Source organism: Chaetura pelagica, unplaced genomic scaffold (genome assembly GCF_000747805.2).
Source record: "Chaetura pelagica isolate M959 unplaced genomic scaffold, ChaPel_1.0 scaffold681, whole genome shotgun sequence".
Lineage (NCBI taxonomy): Eukaryota > Metazoa > Chordata > Aves > Apodiformes > Apodidae > Chaetura > Chaetura pelagica.
Genome location: NW_009951983.1, coordinates 115,667 through 134,153, shown reverse-complemented (window position 1 = coordinate 134,153; position 18,487 = coordinate 115,667). Strand labels below are relative to the sequence as shown.

Sequence of the window (18,487 nt, the reverse complement as noted above, 5' to 3'; positions counted from 1 at the left end):
CCTGCTTCAAATAAATTAAAATGTAGGGTTTGGGTGTTTTTTTACTCAAGCCCACAGCAACTTCAGGAAACAGGAGCTGGGCAGATAAATCTGCTTTGCATTCTGAGTGTTCATGGTGAGGAGCAGTCATGTTGCTGCTTGCACAGAAGGGATGTTTCCAGCTTTTTTTTATTTGCAGTCAAGTTCAAGAGAGGGCTCGACCTTGAGTTCAGCAAAGTGGAGGATACAAGTATGAACTTGGCCTGGAAACTAATAAATCACAAGGATTTTGTGAAATGTACTTGATGATGTTTTACAAGGAACTACATGGATGTTTTCTACCCGAAGAATCAACCACAGGTATCAAATAGAAAGGGATGTCAGAGCTTGCCGCAGAACTCCTTGTATGACCTTCACCTAATTTCTGGCATTAATTTGAATATAAAATAAGGGCAATAATGAGCAAGCAGGATGTTGAGGCTTCCTCCGAATTTTGAATACCAAAGCACTTCATAAACACTCATTAATGTTTCCAATTTGCAAAGTGTTGCAGGATTTAAATATTAATAGTTTGTCACTGAAAGACACCCCTGGATTTAATAATATGGTCACAAGTCTCTGCAAGGTCTCCTGTTTCTAAGTCCTAATAAGGTTAAGCATTCTGTGTTATATGAAAGTCAATAACCATACAAGAAACTCTTCTAAAAAAGGAAGAAGAATTTGGGAACATTCCTAAAGCAGCCGGAAAAATGTCTTTCAAATGGCTGTTGTAGAACCTGAGACAAAGAAAATCAAACCAAGAGGTCCCCACCAATATCACCAGGCATATTCAGGTCATGAGGACTGTGAATAAAAGCTTCAGGACACCAAAGAGGAGCCTTCTACTTCTCTCCCCTCCACCTTGAACCAGAGATACAAAAGCCAAACAACTGGACTTGACTCCCTCCAAACCAACTGTGCAACCAGTAATGGACAAAACATCTCCCCAAATGCTTCCTATCCACCCAACCACAAACAATTCCCTGCCATTCTACTGGAAATGTGCTGAGCCCATTTCTTCTTGTTTTAAGATGAAAGAAATTCTGCTGGGATGAGGTGTGTCTGTCATCACATCAAACTCTGGAAATATGAAAATCACTGACTCAAATTATACCCATTGAAGGAATAATGCACGTACAAAGATAGGTTGTATAACCCACACCTGAGATCTAGAAGGTATATAAAGGGACCTGCAGCTCCAAGATTTCATTCACTTCTCTCCAGCTGCTCTCCTCAGAGAACCAGGTAAGTCCATACTGGCTCTGCTCTCTTTTTGAGATGAATCTGAGATACATTCAGATCTTTGTCTCTATAAATATTGGGGGGTGTATGGACACATTCTGTAAGCATTTTATTTATTGATTTAGCATAGAATGGTTGGGGTTGGAAGGGACCTTAAAGATCATCCTGCTTTAATCAAGAATTCTCTGTAATGTGAAGGAATTCCTTCACTTTATAGGGTTTTTTGGCTCTTTCTGTTCTTACATAATAGGAGGCTTTAAAGCAATGAAAATTTGAAGTTTTGCTGCTCGTAAGTCATCTCCAGTTCTAGATTCTCTTTGTTAGGTGTTGGGAATTCAAACCCCTAGATAAAAACTTTATGAAACATTTCCTGCTTTAAGACATCCTGGAAGGAAATTCCTCCATTTCACCCCATTCTTTGAGTTTATATCACCTTGAGTGAGCTCTAGGGGAGATCAGGAGATGCACGTGATAGGTTGTTGGTCTCATCTGAGCCAGGGTTTTTTTCTTTAATGTATTCAGATTTCTCTAGCTTCTGGGGTGGCAAAGTTCAGTCCTCATTTGGTAAAACCCATATTTTCTCTGGTGTCAGCCATGCTCAAAAGGTGAGGGAGGAAATAGAGAAGTTCTTTGGGATTCAGGAGAAGAGAAAACCAAAGGAGAAGGTTGAGAGAATGAAGCAGCTCTGCAGGAGGGAGGGAGTTTCATTCCCTCAGCCCTGTCCGAGCCCTGAGCCTTCCTCCTGCTGCCACCAACTCACCTCACTTGGTGTGTGTTTCAGGTCCACCCTCACCCATCAACCATGACTTACTACGGGGACTTCTTTAACAACGGACGCTACTCCCTCTATGGCTATGGAAACCTCTATGGCTTTGGGGGCCTGAATGGCTACAATGGCTACAGATTTGGGGGCCTGAATGGCTACTATGGGAGCCCCTACGGCTACCGAAGCTTCGGGAACCTGTATGGGGGCAGAGGCTTGCTTGGTTATGGGGGCTACTATGGGTATGGGAACCTGTATGGCCTTGGGTATGGCTACCCCCTGGGTTCTTCTTTTGGCAACAGATACTTCTACTGAAGCTGCTCTCCATGCTGAGGCAGCAGAAAGAGCAACCAAGGAATGAAATGAAGGACACGGACTCATGGCTGAGCTCTCGGTGCTGAGAAATGCCGAGTACCCGCACCTCTGGCTCAGGGCAGGGGGACCTGTGGGTGCCAGGCTGTGTGAGACTACCCCAAATGTTACCTCTCTAATAGCTTCTCTTTCTTCAACTACTACTCTGAAGGGCAACTTGAATCACAGCAAGCACTGAGGCATCCTTCCAGCCTGCTGAGGGAGCAAAGTGCCTTTTAAGTTCATTCACGACTTTCTGCAACCACCACAAACAAGTCCACTTTGCTCAGCTAGAAACTTCCCAGATGACATCTAGTAGAGAAGTACCTGTTCTCTACCCGTGCTGTGCCTCAGCTGGCAGGGAACAGGATTTACTAGCAACTCTGCAAGCAAGAATCGTGTTTGGACTGTCAAACTCCACCATTTCCACAAAGAGCATGTGTCATCCAGCATCAGAATCTCTGCTTGCTCAAGACCCTTTTGTAAAGCTTGAAACTCATTCTTTCTGTTCCTCCCTGTTTCTCATTTTCATTAAAATCATTCTGCTTAATCATATCAGGTCTCCAGTCTTCTCCTTTTGTCTGTGCTCATGCACCACTGCCACTAATCAACCCTACAATAAGAGGGAGTTCTAGACTTCAGCTGTTAGAAGGTACCACCACATCTTCATCTGAAATGCTCCAGCCCCAACTCACTTCCTAGAGTAGGAAGAAGTTCTACCTTATTTTTAGCTAACCTGTGACCCTGGGTTTATGAAAGTACTTCTCCAGAAAAGGGCATCACCTGGATGCATTACCAAACACACAGACTGCTGAAGCAAACTGGGTTTGTGCTTGAAAAAGAACTTTCAGCAGCAAGAGATTGAGGAGAAGACTCTGGGTCTGCCAAGGAAAGAGAGCAAGGACATATAAGGTTAAAGACACCCAAGAGAAAAGACCACAGGCAATCCAGCCATGACCATTTGCTGGAGAGATCATCTCCTTTGCAAACTGAACTGCCAGGTTATTCAGGGAGTTCCTGTCAGCCTCTACCATATCACCTTAGGAGATGGAGAAGTCTTGATGTAGATTTCTAACGTTTAAGGTTATAATCTGGCACAGAACAAGGTGGTTCGACAAGCACAGCCCAGACAGAGCAACAGGGAGTCCATGCAAGCCCCATTCTACATCAAAGAGAACACCAGGAGTCTACAGTCATGTTGGAGTGACTGTGAGGAGGCAACTCTGGGCTGATTTTCAGGAGACACTTCACATGGCTACCCCTGCTCTTCTCATGGTGGCCACCCACACAAGTCTCTCTGCATCCCTCAGCTGACTGAGCAAAATGGAGGAAAGAGTAAAGACAAGAACTAGAGGAGCAGACTGGAGAAGTATTTTCCTAGGCAGAAAACCAGCAATAGGGAACACAAGAGTCCCTGAGCTGTAAATATTATTCCTCCAGACCAAGGTTCATTTTTTATTTTTTACATTTGTAAGTGCTTTCACTTAAACCATTTGACCTTGAGCTAGGCCCCAGCAAAAGATGAGCTCCACAGACCCATTTCCCTGCCTGGGAAAGAGCAGCCTCAGCCAAGAGAGGGGCCTGGTGTCCTGCCTCCTTGCTTGGACATCACTTCATAGAATCATGGAATGGTTTGGGTTGGAAGGGACCTTAAAGATAATGTAGATTCAACCCCCTACATGGGCAGGGACACATTCTTTGTGTCTTGGTTTGAGCAAGACAAAGCCAGATCAGGACGCAGCAGGAGGAGGGTAAGGACAGCACCTCCACCCTCACCTTCAAGGAGGGTACGTGGGCAGTAAATCAGGACAACCCTTTGAAACAAACAGCAAAGCTATTGAGACATCTGTAATCCTTCTGCTGCCTGCTGTCAGCAGCAAAGAGGGCTGGGTTCCCCAGGGAAAACACTGAGAAATGGTCACCACCATAAATTCAGCTTCTCTCCCTGGGAGGCCCTTGAGCACAAAAGGCTTTTCCCACCTGCTCAAACAGAGCAAGGGGGCTTCAGAGGGAGACAGAATCACAGACTGGTTTGGGTTGGAAGGGACCTCAGAGATCATCTAGATCCAACCCCCCTGCATGGGCAGGGACACCTCCCACCAGCCCAGGCTGCTCCAAGCCCCATCCAACCTGCCCTTCAACACCCCCAGGGATGGGGCAGCCACAGCTTCCCTGGCCAACCTGGCCCAGGCTCTCCCCACCCTCACACTCCACAATTCCCTCCTCAGCTCCAACCTCCAGCTCCCTCTCCCACTTTTCATCCCTCCCCCTCATCCCATCCCTCCCTGCCCTTGGCCCAAGTCCCTCCCCAGCTTTCCTGGAGCCCCTTCAGGCCCTGGAAGCTGCTCTAAGCTCTCCCTGGAGCCTTCTCCTCTCCAGGCTCAACACCCCAACTCTCCCAGCCTGGCTCCAGAGCAGAGCTGCTCCAGCCTTGGATCATCTCCATGGAGTCCTCTGGACTCTCTCCAGGAGCTCCATGTCTTTATGCTGGGGGCTCCAGAACTGGACACAGTTCTCCAGGTTCCCATTTTGCTCTGAAGGTGCCACCACTCTCGCTGTGATCCCACCTCCCTGGGCACCCATAATGTTCCTCACTGCTGCTTCCCAGCTGAGCAACCTCAGCCTTGCCTTGCTCTCCCAGCTCCAGGGATCCAGGGCATAGCCAGGATCTCCTACCCTGCCACAAGTCAGCCTTATGCAAACACCAGAGCCCAACCACTACACCAGGAAGGAAACCAATTTGTCACCCCAGGGGCTCCTACCACAAGGCTCTCAGCTTTTAATTACCAACCATTTTATTACCAATTCACTCAAGAACCTCAAGGTGATTCAAGAAGCCCCAGATCATTGCAGAACTGGGATCCAGATCATCCCCTACCCCTCAAGCATCAGTCAATTGCACTGGTGCTCTTTTCCCATGGCTCCATCCTAATGTCTCAGGAAGCTCTGAGGTCCTCAAAACTTGCTCAGTGGTGGGTGAAGAAGATTCTTTCTGTTTCATTGGGTTTCATGACCTAAGGCTTAAGAAAAGCTGGATGATTAGAGGAACCTGGTGCCTGCCCATCAGATATTATCTGACAGATGGCTAATTTAGCTAACAGAAAACTAACTCTTGTAATCTCATTTTAACTTCTAAACACCAGTCTGGAGCAGGAAGTATTTACTGCTTGGTTGTGGGAAATGACCCATTTAAATGTACCTTGTGAGCAACCCAGACACGAGACACACTGCAGGAGATGCCTCCAGCACAAAGATTCACTACAAGAATCCTTTTTAGACAGTAAACTCATCCCAAGTGAGAAATTGGGACCCTGACTATGGCACAAGCTGAACACATTTGCCAAATATTACTTGAAGAGTGTTATAGTACAGCCAAAACTGAAGGAAAAGTGGACCATTGTGCAAGGAAACAAACAGCTTTACTGAAGTGAGTTCAACAGACTCATATTTAGACAAATATTTAGCCCATAAAGCAATAATGAATCTAGAAGATATTAATAAATGCTCCTATCATCTTTTAAAGAAGATTTTTGGTAGCTTCTTAGTAAGATACTTCATACCTTTAGTCCTTTAAAAGCCCCAGGGCATTTAATGAGTAGTTTTTATATCAGAATAATTAAAAGGTGTATTATAAAGAGTTCCACGGAAATCTACTGTCAAAACATCCAGATTTTACTGACTCGTGGTATTTTGTGGTAACTGCAAGTCTTAAATTCTTAGGTGGAAAGTTCAACCTGAGAGGCCTCATTAATAAACTTTCAGCTCATTGCCAAATCCACCATTAGCATAACAATAGAGATTCCTTCATCTGGCTTTTGAGGTTTGGGGATTTCTCTTTTGTAGGGAAGAATTTCTGTGGTTGGTGAGAATCTGGTTTAATCACCTCCTCAGAGACTCATCAGCAGCCAATTGGACACCATTACCAAGCCTGGGCAGCTCTGGTTTCCTTACACAGGAGGGAAATAATTCTCCAAAGGTCACTAGTATAAAATAATCCAGCTTTCTGACATCACCTTTCAGTCCTGAATTAGACTCTGTAACAAAACTTTAATGCCCTGCATAACATTTCAACCACATCCAGCAGCATGGAAAGCTTGTGAATTGCTGATCATCAAAATATTCCTGAAGAAATTCAGAATTCCATGAATGAAGATCACACCATCCATCCTCCCACACACAGGTGATATTGGGGTCAAATGCTGAGCACAGCAGTGAAGCCAGAAATTTAATTTTTATACCCAAATAGCTGCTTTTGGCTGCAGATCCTTCTACAGTGATGCCAGCTCTTCCTGGTCTGAGGCACCAGGTCACTGCCTGGATGGGGAGGCTGATCCTGAGGGCACCAGGGAACACACTGTGCCAGAAAACTGAGGAAATTTCAGTACTGAGGAAAGAGCTTCAGAGCTGAGCAGGACCAGTGAAAGCAAAGATGTGGGCAGCAGTTCTGTGAAGGGGCAACTACAGCATGGAGGTCACTGTGGAAAGGAGCTGCACCCACAACCCACCACCAAAGCCCTCAAGAACCTCATTGTCTTAAAGCAGACCAATAGAATTACAGAATGGTTTGGGTTGGAAGGGATCCAGAGATCTAGATCCAACCCCCCTCATGAGCAGGGACACCTCCCAGCAGCCCAGGCTGCTCCAAGCCCCATCCAACCTGCCCTTCAACACCCCCAGGGATGGGGCAGCCACAGCTTCCCTGGCCAACCTGGCCCAGGCTCTCCCCACCCTCACACTCCACAATTCCCTCCTCAGCTCCAACCTCCAGCTCCCTCTCCCACTTTTCATCCCTCCCCCTCATCCCATCCCTCCCTGCCCTTGGCCCAAGTCCCTCCCCAGCTTTCCTGGAGCCCCTTCAGGCCCTGGAAGCTGCTCTAAGGTCTCCCTGGAGGATCAGAGGAGAACACACACACAGAGGCCAAACCCATGTTGCAATGTCATGTTTAATGAGAAAGCAGCAGATCATACAGAGGCAGGACAGGACAGATTACAAATTGCCTGTGACCTGGGGGCTGATGCAAGATGATTCAAGTAATAATTAATGTTGGTTCCCTGTTGCAACTTCACCTTGATACTCAGCCCTGATCAGAGCAAACACAGAGCACAGACAGAGCAAGGGCTGGTTGACTCCACAACCCTTTCCTAGGGTAGCCACAGAAAGGGTCTACAAAGGGCTCTGAAATGAATGTCATACCAGATCCCTTTAGGCTGCCACAATGACACCTACAAGTCCCCAAGGAATGAGCAGTATAGTCCACAGCATGGAGAGCAGAGCCCTTGGAAGGGCAGGAAGGTGTTGGGAAAAGGAAATCAGGAAGGATAAGCTGAGAAGGATGTACATGGATTTTTCAGAAGATCTGAAGATCTATTAGATGCACTTAATGGCTGCCCCAAAGGCTGCACCCTGGAGCTCAGCCACATATCTACACCCTGCTTGTCATCTTCTAGACATTCTTCTTGCAGCAACAACTGCTGAGGTTTAGCAAGGTCTGCAGATCCCAACCGGGTACCCCCGTTGCCATCTGGCCCCACCAGAAACGTGGGAGCCCCCAGGAGCACGGGCAGCACTGAAGCCAGTTCCAACTTCAGGAGCTCCTGCAGACCCCACAACACTCTGCTGTGGGAAGGTGCTGAGGATGGGGCCAGGGATGGTCACCACCACTGGGGGAGGGTAGATCACCACCGTGGAGTCGGGGCACTGCTGGACACAGGGCTCGTTGCAGCTCTCGGCGATGGGCTGGGGCACAGCCACCCCACAGGAGGTGGCACCACCATCAGTGCATGGGTTTAAGGACTGCACCATTTTTCAGAGATGGTTATTCTGAAGTGCAAGGGAAGTGTATTAAAATAAGGCAAAAAAAAATGCGTACAAGTTTCACGATCAAGCATAGAATCACAGAATGATTTGGGTTGGAGAAACCTAAAAGCTCATCTAGATCCAACCCCCCCATGGGCAGGGACACCTCCCAGCAGCCCAGGCTGCTCCAAGCCCCATCCAACCTGCCCTTCAACACCCCCAGGGATGGGGCAGCCACAGCTTCCCTGGGCAACCTGGCCCAGGCTCTCCCCACCCTCACACACCTCCTCCTGTCTAACCTCAGTCTCCCCTCCTCCTGTTCTAATCCATTCCCCCTTCTCCTCTCATGACATGACAATAAGAAACAACCAACAGGCCAGAGGGAAAGGCAGAATTTTCACAGCTATTTGCACAGGATTCACCCTGACTTCAAAACTACAAAGGCTTTGTTAGAAAGGAGTTCAGGTGGAACTTACCTACTTCACAAGAGAAATAAGAGAAATGATGATACAAGATCTGATCTGGAGCACTTTTATACCCGCCCTCTGCCTGCCCAAAGTGTGAATCACTCCCTGACATAACATCCTAATCAATTACTAAACCCATTTCTTCCAAGACTTAACCTTGTTAATGAACGTCAACTGCTTGAAATAAATCACCCTTTGTAATTATTACTTTATCCTCCCACCCTGCATGACCTGGACTTTACTGCCTTCCAGTCCTTGCTATTTCATAACCTTATTTAGAGGGGACACTATGTTGGATAAAGACAAAATGTTTCTAAAGGTTCAGGCTTGATGTCCTCCATGAAGGGACTTGTTCCTGGGCAGGTGGCCCAGAGCCACTTGCTTGGAAGAAAATAGACTTGACTCAACCTAGGAAGAGTTGCAAAAAAAAAAAATGAGGGATTAACTTGTGGTCTTGGCCCAGGGGTTCATGATTCTGTGATGAAATTGGGCAAATACAAAGCCCGAAAGAGTCCTGAATTGTCCAGACTTATATACCCAAGTAAGTCAGTGCAGCTCATCCCACACACCAAGTGTGTTTTTGTTTAAAGACCCAATAAAAAGGGGGGAAAAAAAAGGGGCATGGCCACATTTTGGATGAAATGAAATGTCCCCTACTGTGAAGCTATAAAACATGATGAGAGGAATGGCAAAAAGGCAATAAAAAAAAGAGCATGGCTGAGTCAAGGCCTCATCAGGGATTTTTTCCAGCGAGTCGCTTCTTCAATAAGAAGGGCACCTAAAGTCATTATAATAATAATAACCCAGGTTGCACATGTGGAACAAGGGGTGGAAAATGCATTTTGGAATGCCAGCTGCTGCTGAGTTGCAAGTGCCAGTGTGGGGTTATCATCCTTGTTAAACACCTCTGACAGCAGCAGAGTCAGCAGGCAGGGCTGGCAGGGGTGTGTGCCAGGGGAGTCCCATGGGGGAGCAACTTGGCCATTCTGGTTTACACTTCATTTTACTTGAAAAACAAAGATATTTTGCTGCTTCTGTAATAGAGAGGATTTGTTTGGGCTGCTCTATTATACTAAACCTCACCTCAAAGCTTTCTCTCTTTCTCCCAGCAGCTGTGTGTTCTTGCAAGGAGAATGAACATGCTGAAGAACTTCCGAGTCAGAGGTGGATGTGGTGACACTGCAGAGCAAAGCTCTCCCTTTCCAAGGAAACTCAGGAGAAGCACCTACATCTCATCCAACTGGCAGCAAAATTACTCTTTTTTCACTCCATTTGGAAGAAGAGAAGCAGACCCCACTGCATGATATGCTACTGTCAATCAAGATTTCCTCAGCAGAGGGCAATTGCTGGGTTGCTTTCCTGCTTTAATTGCCAACTGAGATTTATCTTCAGTGTCATCATGTTTGATGATGACATCACATATTTGTCATTCCTTCAGAAAAATGGCTGTCTTTTCTATAATTAAGATAACCATGTGAATTGCATCACATTTCCTTATCTCCACATAGACTGGGTAGCAACATATCCCTAAGGTAATTCCTCAAAAACATTGCAATTAAATAGATAAGCATTATTTTCCAAGTTAGCCTGATGAAGCAAAACCTCTTCAGCCTTATTTTAAGCAATGTGTTAATAATTCTACCTTGAAAAGTCAAGATGTTCAATGGCAGGGGAATCCACACTGGCCCAGGTTGCCCAGAGAAGCTGTGGCTGCCCCATCCCTGGAAGCATCCAAGGGCAGGTTGGATGGGGCTTGGAGCAACCTGGGCTGGTGGGAGGTGTCCCTGCCCATGCAGGGGGTTGGGACTGGGTGGTCTTTAAGGTTCCCCCACCCCAATCATCCAATGATTCTATGATTTCTTTCCTTCCCTGCTGCAGACTGCTTAGGGCTCATGTCACTGCAGGGTCCATTTATCTGGCCATGAAGGTCACCACCACTGAAACCAGCCACACCAACACTCTCTGAAACTATTTTCAAAGCACCTCATAAAAGCTCATTAGTGTTCTCAACAACTCGTGTTGTCACAGGCATTTTGTTTAACAAGGGTATTGCAGCTGTCAGCTCAAACACCACCAGGGAAGGCAAGGAAATAAAGGTGATGAGTCAACTGGTGAACCACAACCAGAACTCAGTACCTGAGAGTGTGTCCAACAAAACCCTGCACGTGTCAGCTCAACTCATCAGTTAAAACAAGTTTAGGAATCAAATTCCAGCACCTTAAAAACTAAAGATACTAAAGAAACACACAGAAAAGAAACCCTGCTCAGTCCTGTCTGGCACTTCTGCTCACAACTTCATGAGCAAATAGTGTTGATCTACAGCAGGTGGGACCTGACTCTTGAGAGCTTGTTCTGAGGAGTCCTGCATAACTGCAAAGGCAACTGCCACCAAATTGCCACATACAGACACTCAGGTGCCATTTGCTAGTGCTGAGGAGAGCTGATTTGCAGGCAGGTTTCAAGTTTTAGTTAGGAAATCCAAGCTCTCAGCACTTCAACACCCAATCACAGCTGTGGAATGGACACCTCTTGTCTTCCAGGTATGGCAGAGACAGCTCTGACATCCCACTGCCCCAAACCCTTCACAAGGTCCTCTCCATGCAGAAGCAGGTCCACCCTGGCAGTGCCAGCTGCTCCACAGGCTAATTCAGGCAACTGAGGAGCAGACCCCTCTGTGATCCCTGCAGCCCTTTTGGTCCTCAGCTCCTACTGGAGCAAACTCAGGGGAGGAAGCACCAAGAGACAGCACAGGAGAGAGTAACCAGTAAAGTATCCAGCTTCACCAGCTGCATCCTGAGATGCAGAGAGTTACATTTGCCTTTTTCTACTCCTATAGGACACTGGCAGCTTGAGCTAGACTTGCAAAAGTGACTGTGCCCTTCAAGAACACCAGGCTTTTCAAAACAGAGCTCTGCCACACCACCCTGCCAAGCCCAGAGATAACAATCCTCTGCTCTGCAATTTAAACTGGCATAAAAGACAAACCTTTCTGTTGCTTTCCCCCATGGCAGCAGAAAGCAACCCCAGTTTCAGCTGAAGCGTCTGGAAAGCAAATAAATGACAGGCCTTGCACAAAAAGTTGAGAACCTCAGCACTAATCCCAGATAGGCCCTTGCCTCACTGGCTGGAGCAGGTAGGACACCTCACAGCCCTGCCTGGAACATTCCTTGTCTCAGGAGTAACAGGTCCCTGCTCCACAGGACACCTGAAGCTATGAAAGATCTTGAAGTGCAAGGCTGCAGTTTCAGCCAGGGAGGGGAGGAGAAAGTCAGAGCAGCAAGATGCAACAGCAGGAAGGCAGCTTGTCCTGAGAGCTGGGGTGTTGAGCCTGGAGAGGAGAAGGCTCCAGGGAGACCTTAGAGCAGCTTCCAGGGCCTGAAGGGGCTCCAGGAAAGCTGGGGAGGGACTTGGGCCAAGGGCAGGGAGGGATGGGATGAGGGGGAGGGATGAAAAGTGGGAGAGGGAGCTGGAGGTTGGAGCTGAGGAGGGAATTGTGGAGTGTGAGGGTGGGGAGAGCCTGGGCCAGGTTGGCCAGGGAAGCTGTGGCTGCCCCATCCCTGGGGGTGTTGAAGGGCAGGTTGGATGGGGCTTGGAGCAGCCTGGGCTGCTGGGAGGTGTCCCTGCCCATGCAGGGGGTTGGATCTGGATGAGCTTTAAGGTCACTTCCAACCCAAACCTTCCCATTATTCCATTAACTCCTTGTGCTCCATTGTGTGGCCAGTGGATTCACGAGCATGAGCAAAACAAACTCCACAGCATCTTCAGAGGTCTTTTTCAAGAACCCACAATGCCACAAACACCCAGCATCATGAATCCATATCAGCACACTGCAGAAATTGTTAGATTTTTTTATTTTTATGTGGGTTTTTTTTTTTCTATCAGCCATGACATGCATTGAAACTCCCAGATATGTCACTTGTGACAAGGCCAGACAGGCTACCAGGCTCCATATTCAGTTGGCTTTGCACAGCAAGGAAGCATCTTTTAGAAGAACAAAAGGTTTGAAGCCAAAAAAGAAAGCAGGTAAACTGCCATGGAGTGAAAAAAGTAGATCAGAGTCAGCAGCTCTGAAGTGGCACAGCTTCCCTGGAGTCAGCAGAGGTGAGGATGACTTACAGCTGCTCCAGATCTGCCTACCAGGAGAGAAGTAATGAAGTTCTGCTCTCCACCAAGTGGCCAAAGGGCACACCTCTAATGTGGTGGCTTTCAAAGGAGGGTGAAGCTGTTTGGAGAACCCCAGCGAGGGGAAAAGCTCTGCCATACCCCCTTGGTGCTGCATCATCCTGATGGCACATCAGCAGAGAGGTGACAACAGCAACAAAGGAGCTTTCTGCATCTCCCTTCATGGCTTTTCAGCCATACTTTGTGCTACACCCAGGCTTACAGAGGGTCCTGGGCAGCCAGAGGTTTCAATACTGTGTGTACATTTGGGGAACTTCCCTGTTTAAAAGCTCCTTGTCTCGGTTCATGGTGTTTTCTGCAGCACTTGCTTGCAAACCCTTCCCATTGCCCCAAATCCGCTGAGCTCCACCACTTTTAGACATTAGTACTGCAACAAAAATGCAGGTGATTTGCATTTCAATGCGTCTGAGCAAGGCAAAGCTGCCTGCCCTTCCAGCAAGCTGGGCAGCAACAGCCACATTGGGATTATTCCTAATTAAAAGCAAAAAAAAGGCTGAGAAATGAGGAAGGCATTTCGAGTGTCTCTGCCACTCAGAAACCTCTTATCAAGCTTTCAGGACTGTCTGCAGCAGCAGACCCAGGTGGTTAAATTCCCCACACCAGGCAGTCAGGTCAGCCCAGCCCAGGGAGAAGGGGAACATGAGATCAGAGTTGCCCTCTGGGTGCCAAAACCCACCCAGCCAGCAGCAAGCCCAACCTGCCCCGCATCCCAGCCCTGCCCTTGGATGCTTGTGGGCTGAAATCAAACAGCAGCTCAGTCACCCAACACAAAATTTGCCCTTGACAGTGTCACATCAGGTCCTCTGTGACTAAAGAGGGTAGAATTCAAAACACCTTCCAAAATGAGCGTGTTCAGCAGCTGCTGATAACCAGCAGCTTCAACTCAGCAGCCCCACAGAGAAGAATTCAAGTGGACACTCCAATAAAAACATCCTGAAAGCAGTTAGGAGCAAATTAGAAGCAAACCTTTCCAGTTCTATGTGGGAGATCTTAGGAACACCTTAGAAACCTTTGTCCCATCCCAAAGTCTTACTCAGCCCTTGTCCCCAACCACTGTTCCACAAAGGGAGGGACAACTCTGGGGCTTCTCAGAAACCACTTCAGGGTCTCAGCAAGAGGCAGGGGGACCTCAAGCCCTGAAGCTTCCACAGGGGGGATTTGTTCTTTCCTGATCTGCTTTGGTTTACCAGGTACCTACAGTTCAAAACCCAGCAGGAGTAGCAAGGGCTGCCACAGGCAGGACAGCAGGGTGATTTACAGTGGTATCATCCCTACCAGGCAAGAGCTGAAGCCACCAGGAGTATTTCCTAGGTAGGAATTTGCTCTTTAGGGAATTTCTGATGCAATCCAAAACCACAGCAGTGGGTGGTTTGACCCCCACACCATAAAAACCACTCCAGGATCAGCATCCTAAGCCACTTCTCCAACCATCCACAGCAAAGACCCCACAGGCTCCTCTTCCTGGTGCAGTGGAAAACATTTTCCACGCACAACCAAAACCACTTTTAGCATCAGAAGGGATCAGAGCACCATCCAGAGGAGGGCAGTTCCCCCTGCAGGTCCCCAGAGCTGCTTTCCCTGTTCCCCAGCTCTGCTTCCCATTGCCAGCACCTGCCCAAACCCAGCAGCAACTCCCCAAACGGGGCACAAGTTCTATCTGCACAAAACAACATTTATTGCAAATAACACCAGGGTCTTAAGGGCCAAACCAAAAAAGAAACCACAACCAAATTGTCTGAGCCTCAAGATATTGGGGCAGCAGAACAGAATGTTAAAGCAATAATGCAAAAAGGCATCTTAAAAAACAAACACCTAACTCATACTTAGTTGACAGAGGTTAACTATTTAAATGCCAGCAACTTGGTTAGTAGGCCTTATGTTAGATCAGAAACATTTAAATGATATCTAGGCAAGGTGATAATAGTTGCAATTATCTAAAAATTATTATTGTTATTAAGGCCTTAAAGTCCTAGAACTCAACAGTAAGAGATTTCTTAATATTTAAAGCCAGCTAATAAAGACACACAGAGAGCTGATCTCTCTCACCTTCCACAGCCACAGCCCAATGTCCCTTGTCTCTCACCCTCTGAGGAGTGACCCCCTGAGCAGGTTTCCCCACTGGAGAGGAGAAGGTCCAGCAGCTCCTGGGGACTGTCCAGGACTGTCCCCAATCAGAGAGAACACCAGGCTTTTAGACAACAGAGGGATTTACTGCTGGCATTACATTACTTCACCTCCAAAATCTCTCATTGGAGAAGAAAAGGAAAACAGTGGGAAAACCCCCAAGCAGGCCCTTTTCTCTGCAAACTCTTTAGTTTATCTCTTTGTTGTTATTGTGTCTCCCTTTTGAGCCTAGTTATGGCCAGGCCAGGCCCCCTGCTCTGCAACATGGGAGAGCAGCTGGTGTTCCAGACACCAACCCAGCCTTCTGTTTGTGCCTTCAAGGCTTTGATTCCAGCTCAGAGCTTGCTTAGCCCTTTCCTTTCCCGTGGGAACAGCAACTGAATCACAAAGGGAAACTGAGGCACACTGAGATGGAGCACCCTGCTACAAGCACCAGCTCCTTGCATCTCCTGCTGGGTCACAGGGGATATTCTATGACTATTTTCCAGCTTATTTTTACAGTATGTTTGAAACCAGCTTTGTGTGATCTGACCCTATAAAGCAAGTGGCTGCCTAGATTTCAGTGCATTGCTTTTAAAACCCAGCCTGCTGCAAACAGCGATTTATCTCCTTGCCATGACCACACCAGTGACCTGATAAACATGTACCTTGCACTAGAAATGAAGCTCAGGATTCCCAACAGCTCAGAGAGTGTCCCAGCCCTCCCAGCCCATCTGCAGCTTCGCTCTTCCCTCCTCTGGGCACTCCCTGCTTCCACAGTTGCTGGTTTTATCAGGATCTCCACCAGCAAGGAAGCCAGCAGCTGCTCTCCTGCTGTTAGCCAAGCTGCAGCTTCTTCTGAAGCCCCCACAGCAGCTCCTCCCCTCCTCAAAACAAGCCAGGTCAAGGACACACTTCAGTGCTGGCAGCCCAATGGTGCCCAGCTGCTCAGCACCCAAACCCCTGGGGACACAGAGAAGCAAGCAAAGGGTTCAGCTGCTGCTCTCCAAACGGTTAGGGAGGTGCTTTGATGCTACAGAGGGGTCGAAAAGCAGGTGGGAACTTCTCAGAATTTCCCCTTGCAGCCCAAGTATCAGGCAGGATCCTGCTTTAACTCCTTGAGAAGCTACAGAAACAGCCAGCATAGAGAAAAATAAGAGCTAGAGCAGCCCCAGGACTATTCCAGCTGGGGCCACCAGCAGGGAAGCACAGTCCTCCACAACAGCACACAGGTTAAAACCATCAGAAACCATTTCTCACCCCAGTTCTTGATAAAGGAATGAAGTACCTGTGGTGGTGTCACAGCAGGGCTGGCTCCAGACTTGCAGGCCCCACTTACAAGAGTCCTGCTCTGAGACGTCTCCCCCTTCCTAGCAGAGGCAACCCTGGGTGGGTTTCAGTAGAGAAGCAGCTTGCAGAGAAGTGAACTGATCCAAATATGAAGGTTTTTTTCCTGGGAAAGGAGTCCCAGCAAAGCTTTCTCCACTATTCAGCTGGTACAACTGCCAGCACTTCTTCAGTCCATTATGGAGAGAAACAGAAAAGAGCTTTTTGTTGCATTCAGAGCAACTTTGCTTTTTCCTGAGCTCCAGGTACCTCTACCAGCTTCCTAACACCAGCTTAAATAAAGCATCCACTTCTAACCAACCCCTGCACCAACACCTCCTGCACTAGAGAGGAGCAAAGGCTGAAGGGGGGATGTTAATATTTCCTGGGTGCCTGGGCCATTGGCTAATGAGCTTGCACAGCTGAGGACAATCTGGCTCTAAGCAGAAGTTGAGGGAGCACAGGTTGAGGCAGCAGCTGGTTTATTGTTGGTCAGTGTGCAGGTGGGGAGTGCTGGGCTGATACCAGTTGTCAGTGTTGGATTTGCTTCTTGAGGGGCTTTCTTGTACAGATGCTCTGTGAGGGTCTTTGGGTTGCTGTAGTGGGAGTTGTGATCTGGTTTAAGCAGCTTCTTGTGCATTTTGGGTAGTAGCAAAATAGGGCCTGACAAATCTTTGTTGTGCTGGGTTTGTGGAGAGGGCTCCTTTCTCTCCAGCATAGAAACCTGTCCCCTAGTACTTCACAGCTCTTTGCAAAAGTGAAACCACATCTTCATCTCTTTTCTGCTCAAAGCTTTTAGAAAACCTGAGCATCCTGGAAGCTGAAGTAAAGAAAGATTTGATGTTATTGTTTTGTACCCTGTTGTGATGCACATGCTAAACATGGCAGGTGGTTTTGGGCAGGGCTGCTGAGCTTGGAAAGACTTCAATGGATTTTGCAAGGTTTGGGGGGAAAGTGGCAGTAAAAGCTGCCTGGCAGCAGCTTGGAGGGAAAGGTTCTCCATGTGTTCCTGTGATTATTTTAAACACCCGGTGGCTCTAGCAGGAACATGGAATCACATCATAGAATAACTAACTGGTTTGGGTTAAAAGGACCTAAAAGTTCATCTAGATCCAACTGCATTAGCAGGGACACCTCCCACCAGCCCAGGTTGCTCCAAGCCCCATCCAACCTGTCCTTGGACACTTCCAGGCATGGGCCAGCCACCTTAAAGGGGGTCCCCATCTCGGGGATCATCTGGGTGGTCTTCAAGGTTTTTCCATCCCAAACTATTCCATGGCCTGAGGAACATCTAGTTCCAAACCTGCATGGGCAGGGACACCTTCCACCAGCCCAGGTTGCTCCAAGCCCCACATTAGATCCCTTGGACACTTCCAGGGATGGAGCAGCCACCTTGAAGATCATTGAATGGATCATCTGGGTGGTCTATAAGGTCCCTTCCAACCTAACCATTCCATGATCTAAAGCCCATCCAGTCCCACCCCCCATGGGCAGGGACACCTCCCACCAGCCCAGACTGCTCCAAGCCCCATCCAACCTGCCCTTCAACACCCCCAGGGATGGGGCAGCCACAGCTTCCCTGGGCAACCTGGCCCAGGCTCTCCCCACCCTCAGAGTGAAGAACTTCCCTTTAATGCCTGACATCTCTGCTCTGGGATTGGAGAGGTCCTGCTTTTCCAGAAAAGTGACATAAACTCTTCCAAGCAAGGAGAACGAGCTGAGATGGTCCTAGAGCCCCATCGTGTGGCAGAGCAGGCGCTGAGCTGGGGGAATGTGGCTCCTCCTGACTCAACCACCTCTGGCTCCTGGCAGAGCTGCAGGTGCTTCTTGCAATGATGAGCTGCAGAAGCAGAGCTCAGCTGATCCCCAGCCCAGATACTGCTGTGGCTGCAAACCCAGGAGGAGTCAGCCAGGCCGAGGAGCTGTTTGCACAACACTGGGTGGTCTCCAGGTTGCTCTGTAGGGCTCAGCCCCTGCCCTGCATCAGGAAAAGGGGGGCAACGTTTCACCCACAGCTTTGTTGGCTGATGCTCTTCACTGCGATGGGAGGACCTGAGGGGTTGTGTAAGGTGGGTTTTGGCAGTGAAGGAATGAATGTGGGTGTGGGAAGGCAGGGGAACGGGGTGTCTTGCTGAGGAAATTGCAAGTTGCTGCTGTGATGACAAACTCCTGGCGGTGAAGTTGGCGGTGAAGTGATGCAAGCCTGGCCAGCCGTGGGGAGGGAGAACAGCAGGGATG

General features: G+C 48.3%; 1 protein-coding gene across 1 annotated transcript in view; it reads right to left on the bottom strand.

The window, feature by feature from the left end:
* The window catches only part of LOC104392246 (claw keratin-like), a 9,969-nt gene extending 1,792 nt beyond the window's left edge, over positions 1-8,177 (bottom strand). The window contains exon 1 of the mRNA XM_010001624.1: positions 7,955-8,177. Coding sequence (XP_009999926.1) covers positions 7,955-8,177 — 223 coding nt within the window. The remainder of the gene's footprint in view (positions 1-7,954) is intronic.
* Between the last annotated feature and the right edge of the window lie 10,310 nt (positions 8,178-18,487).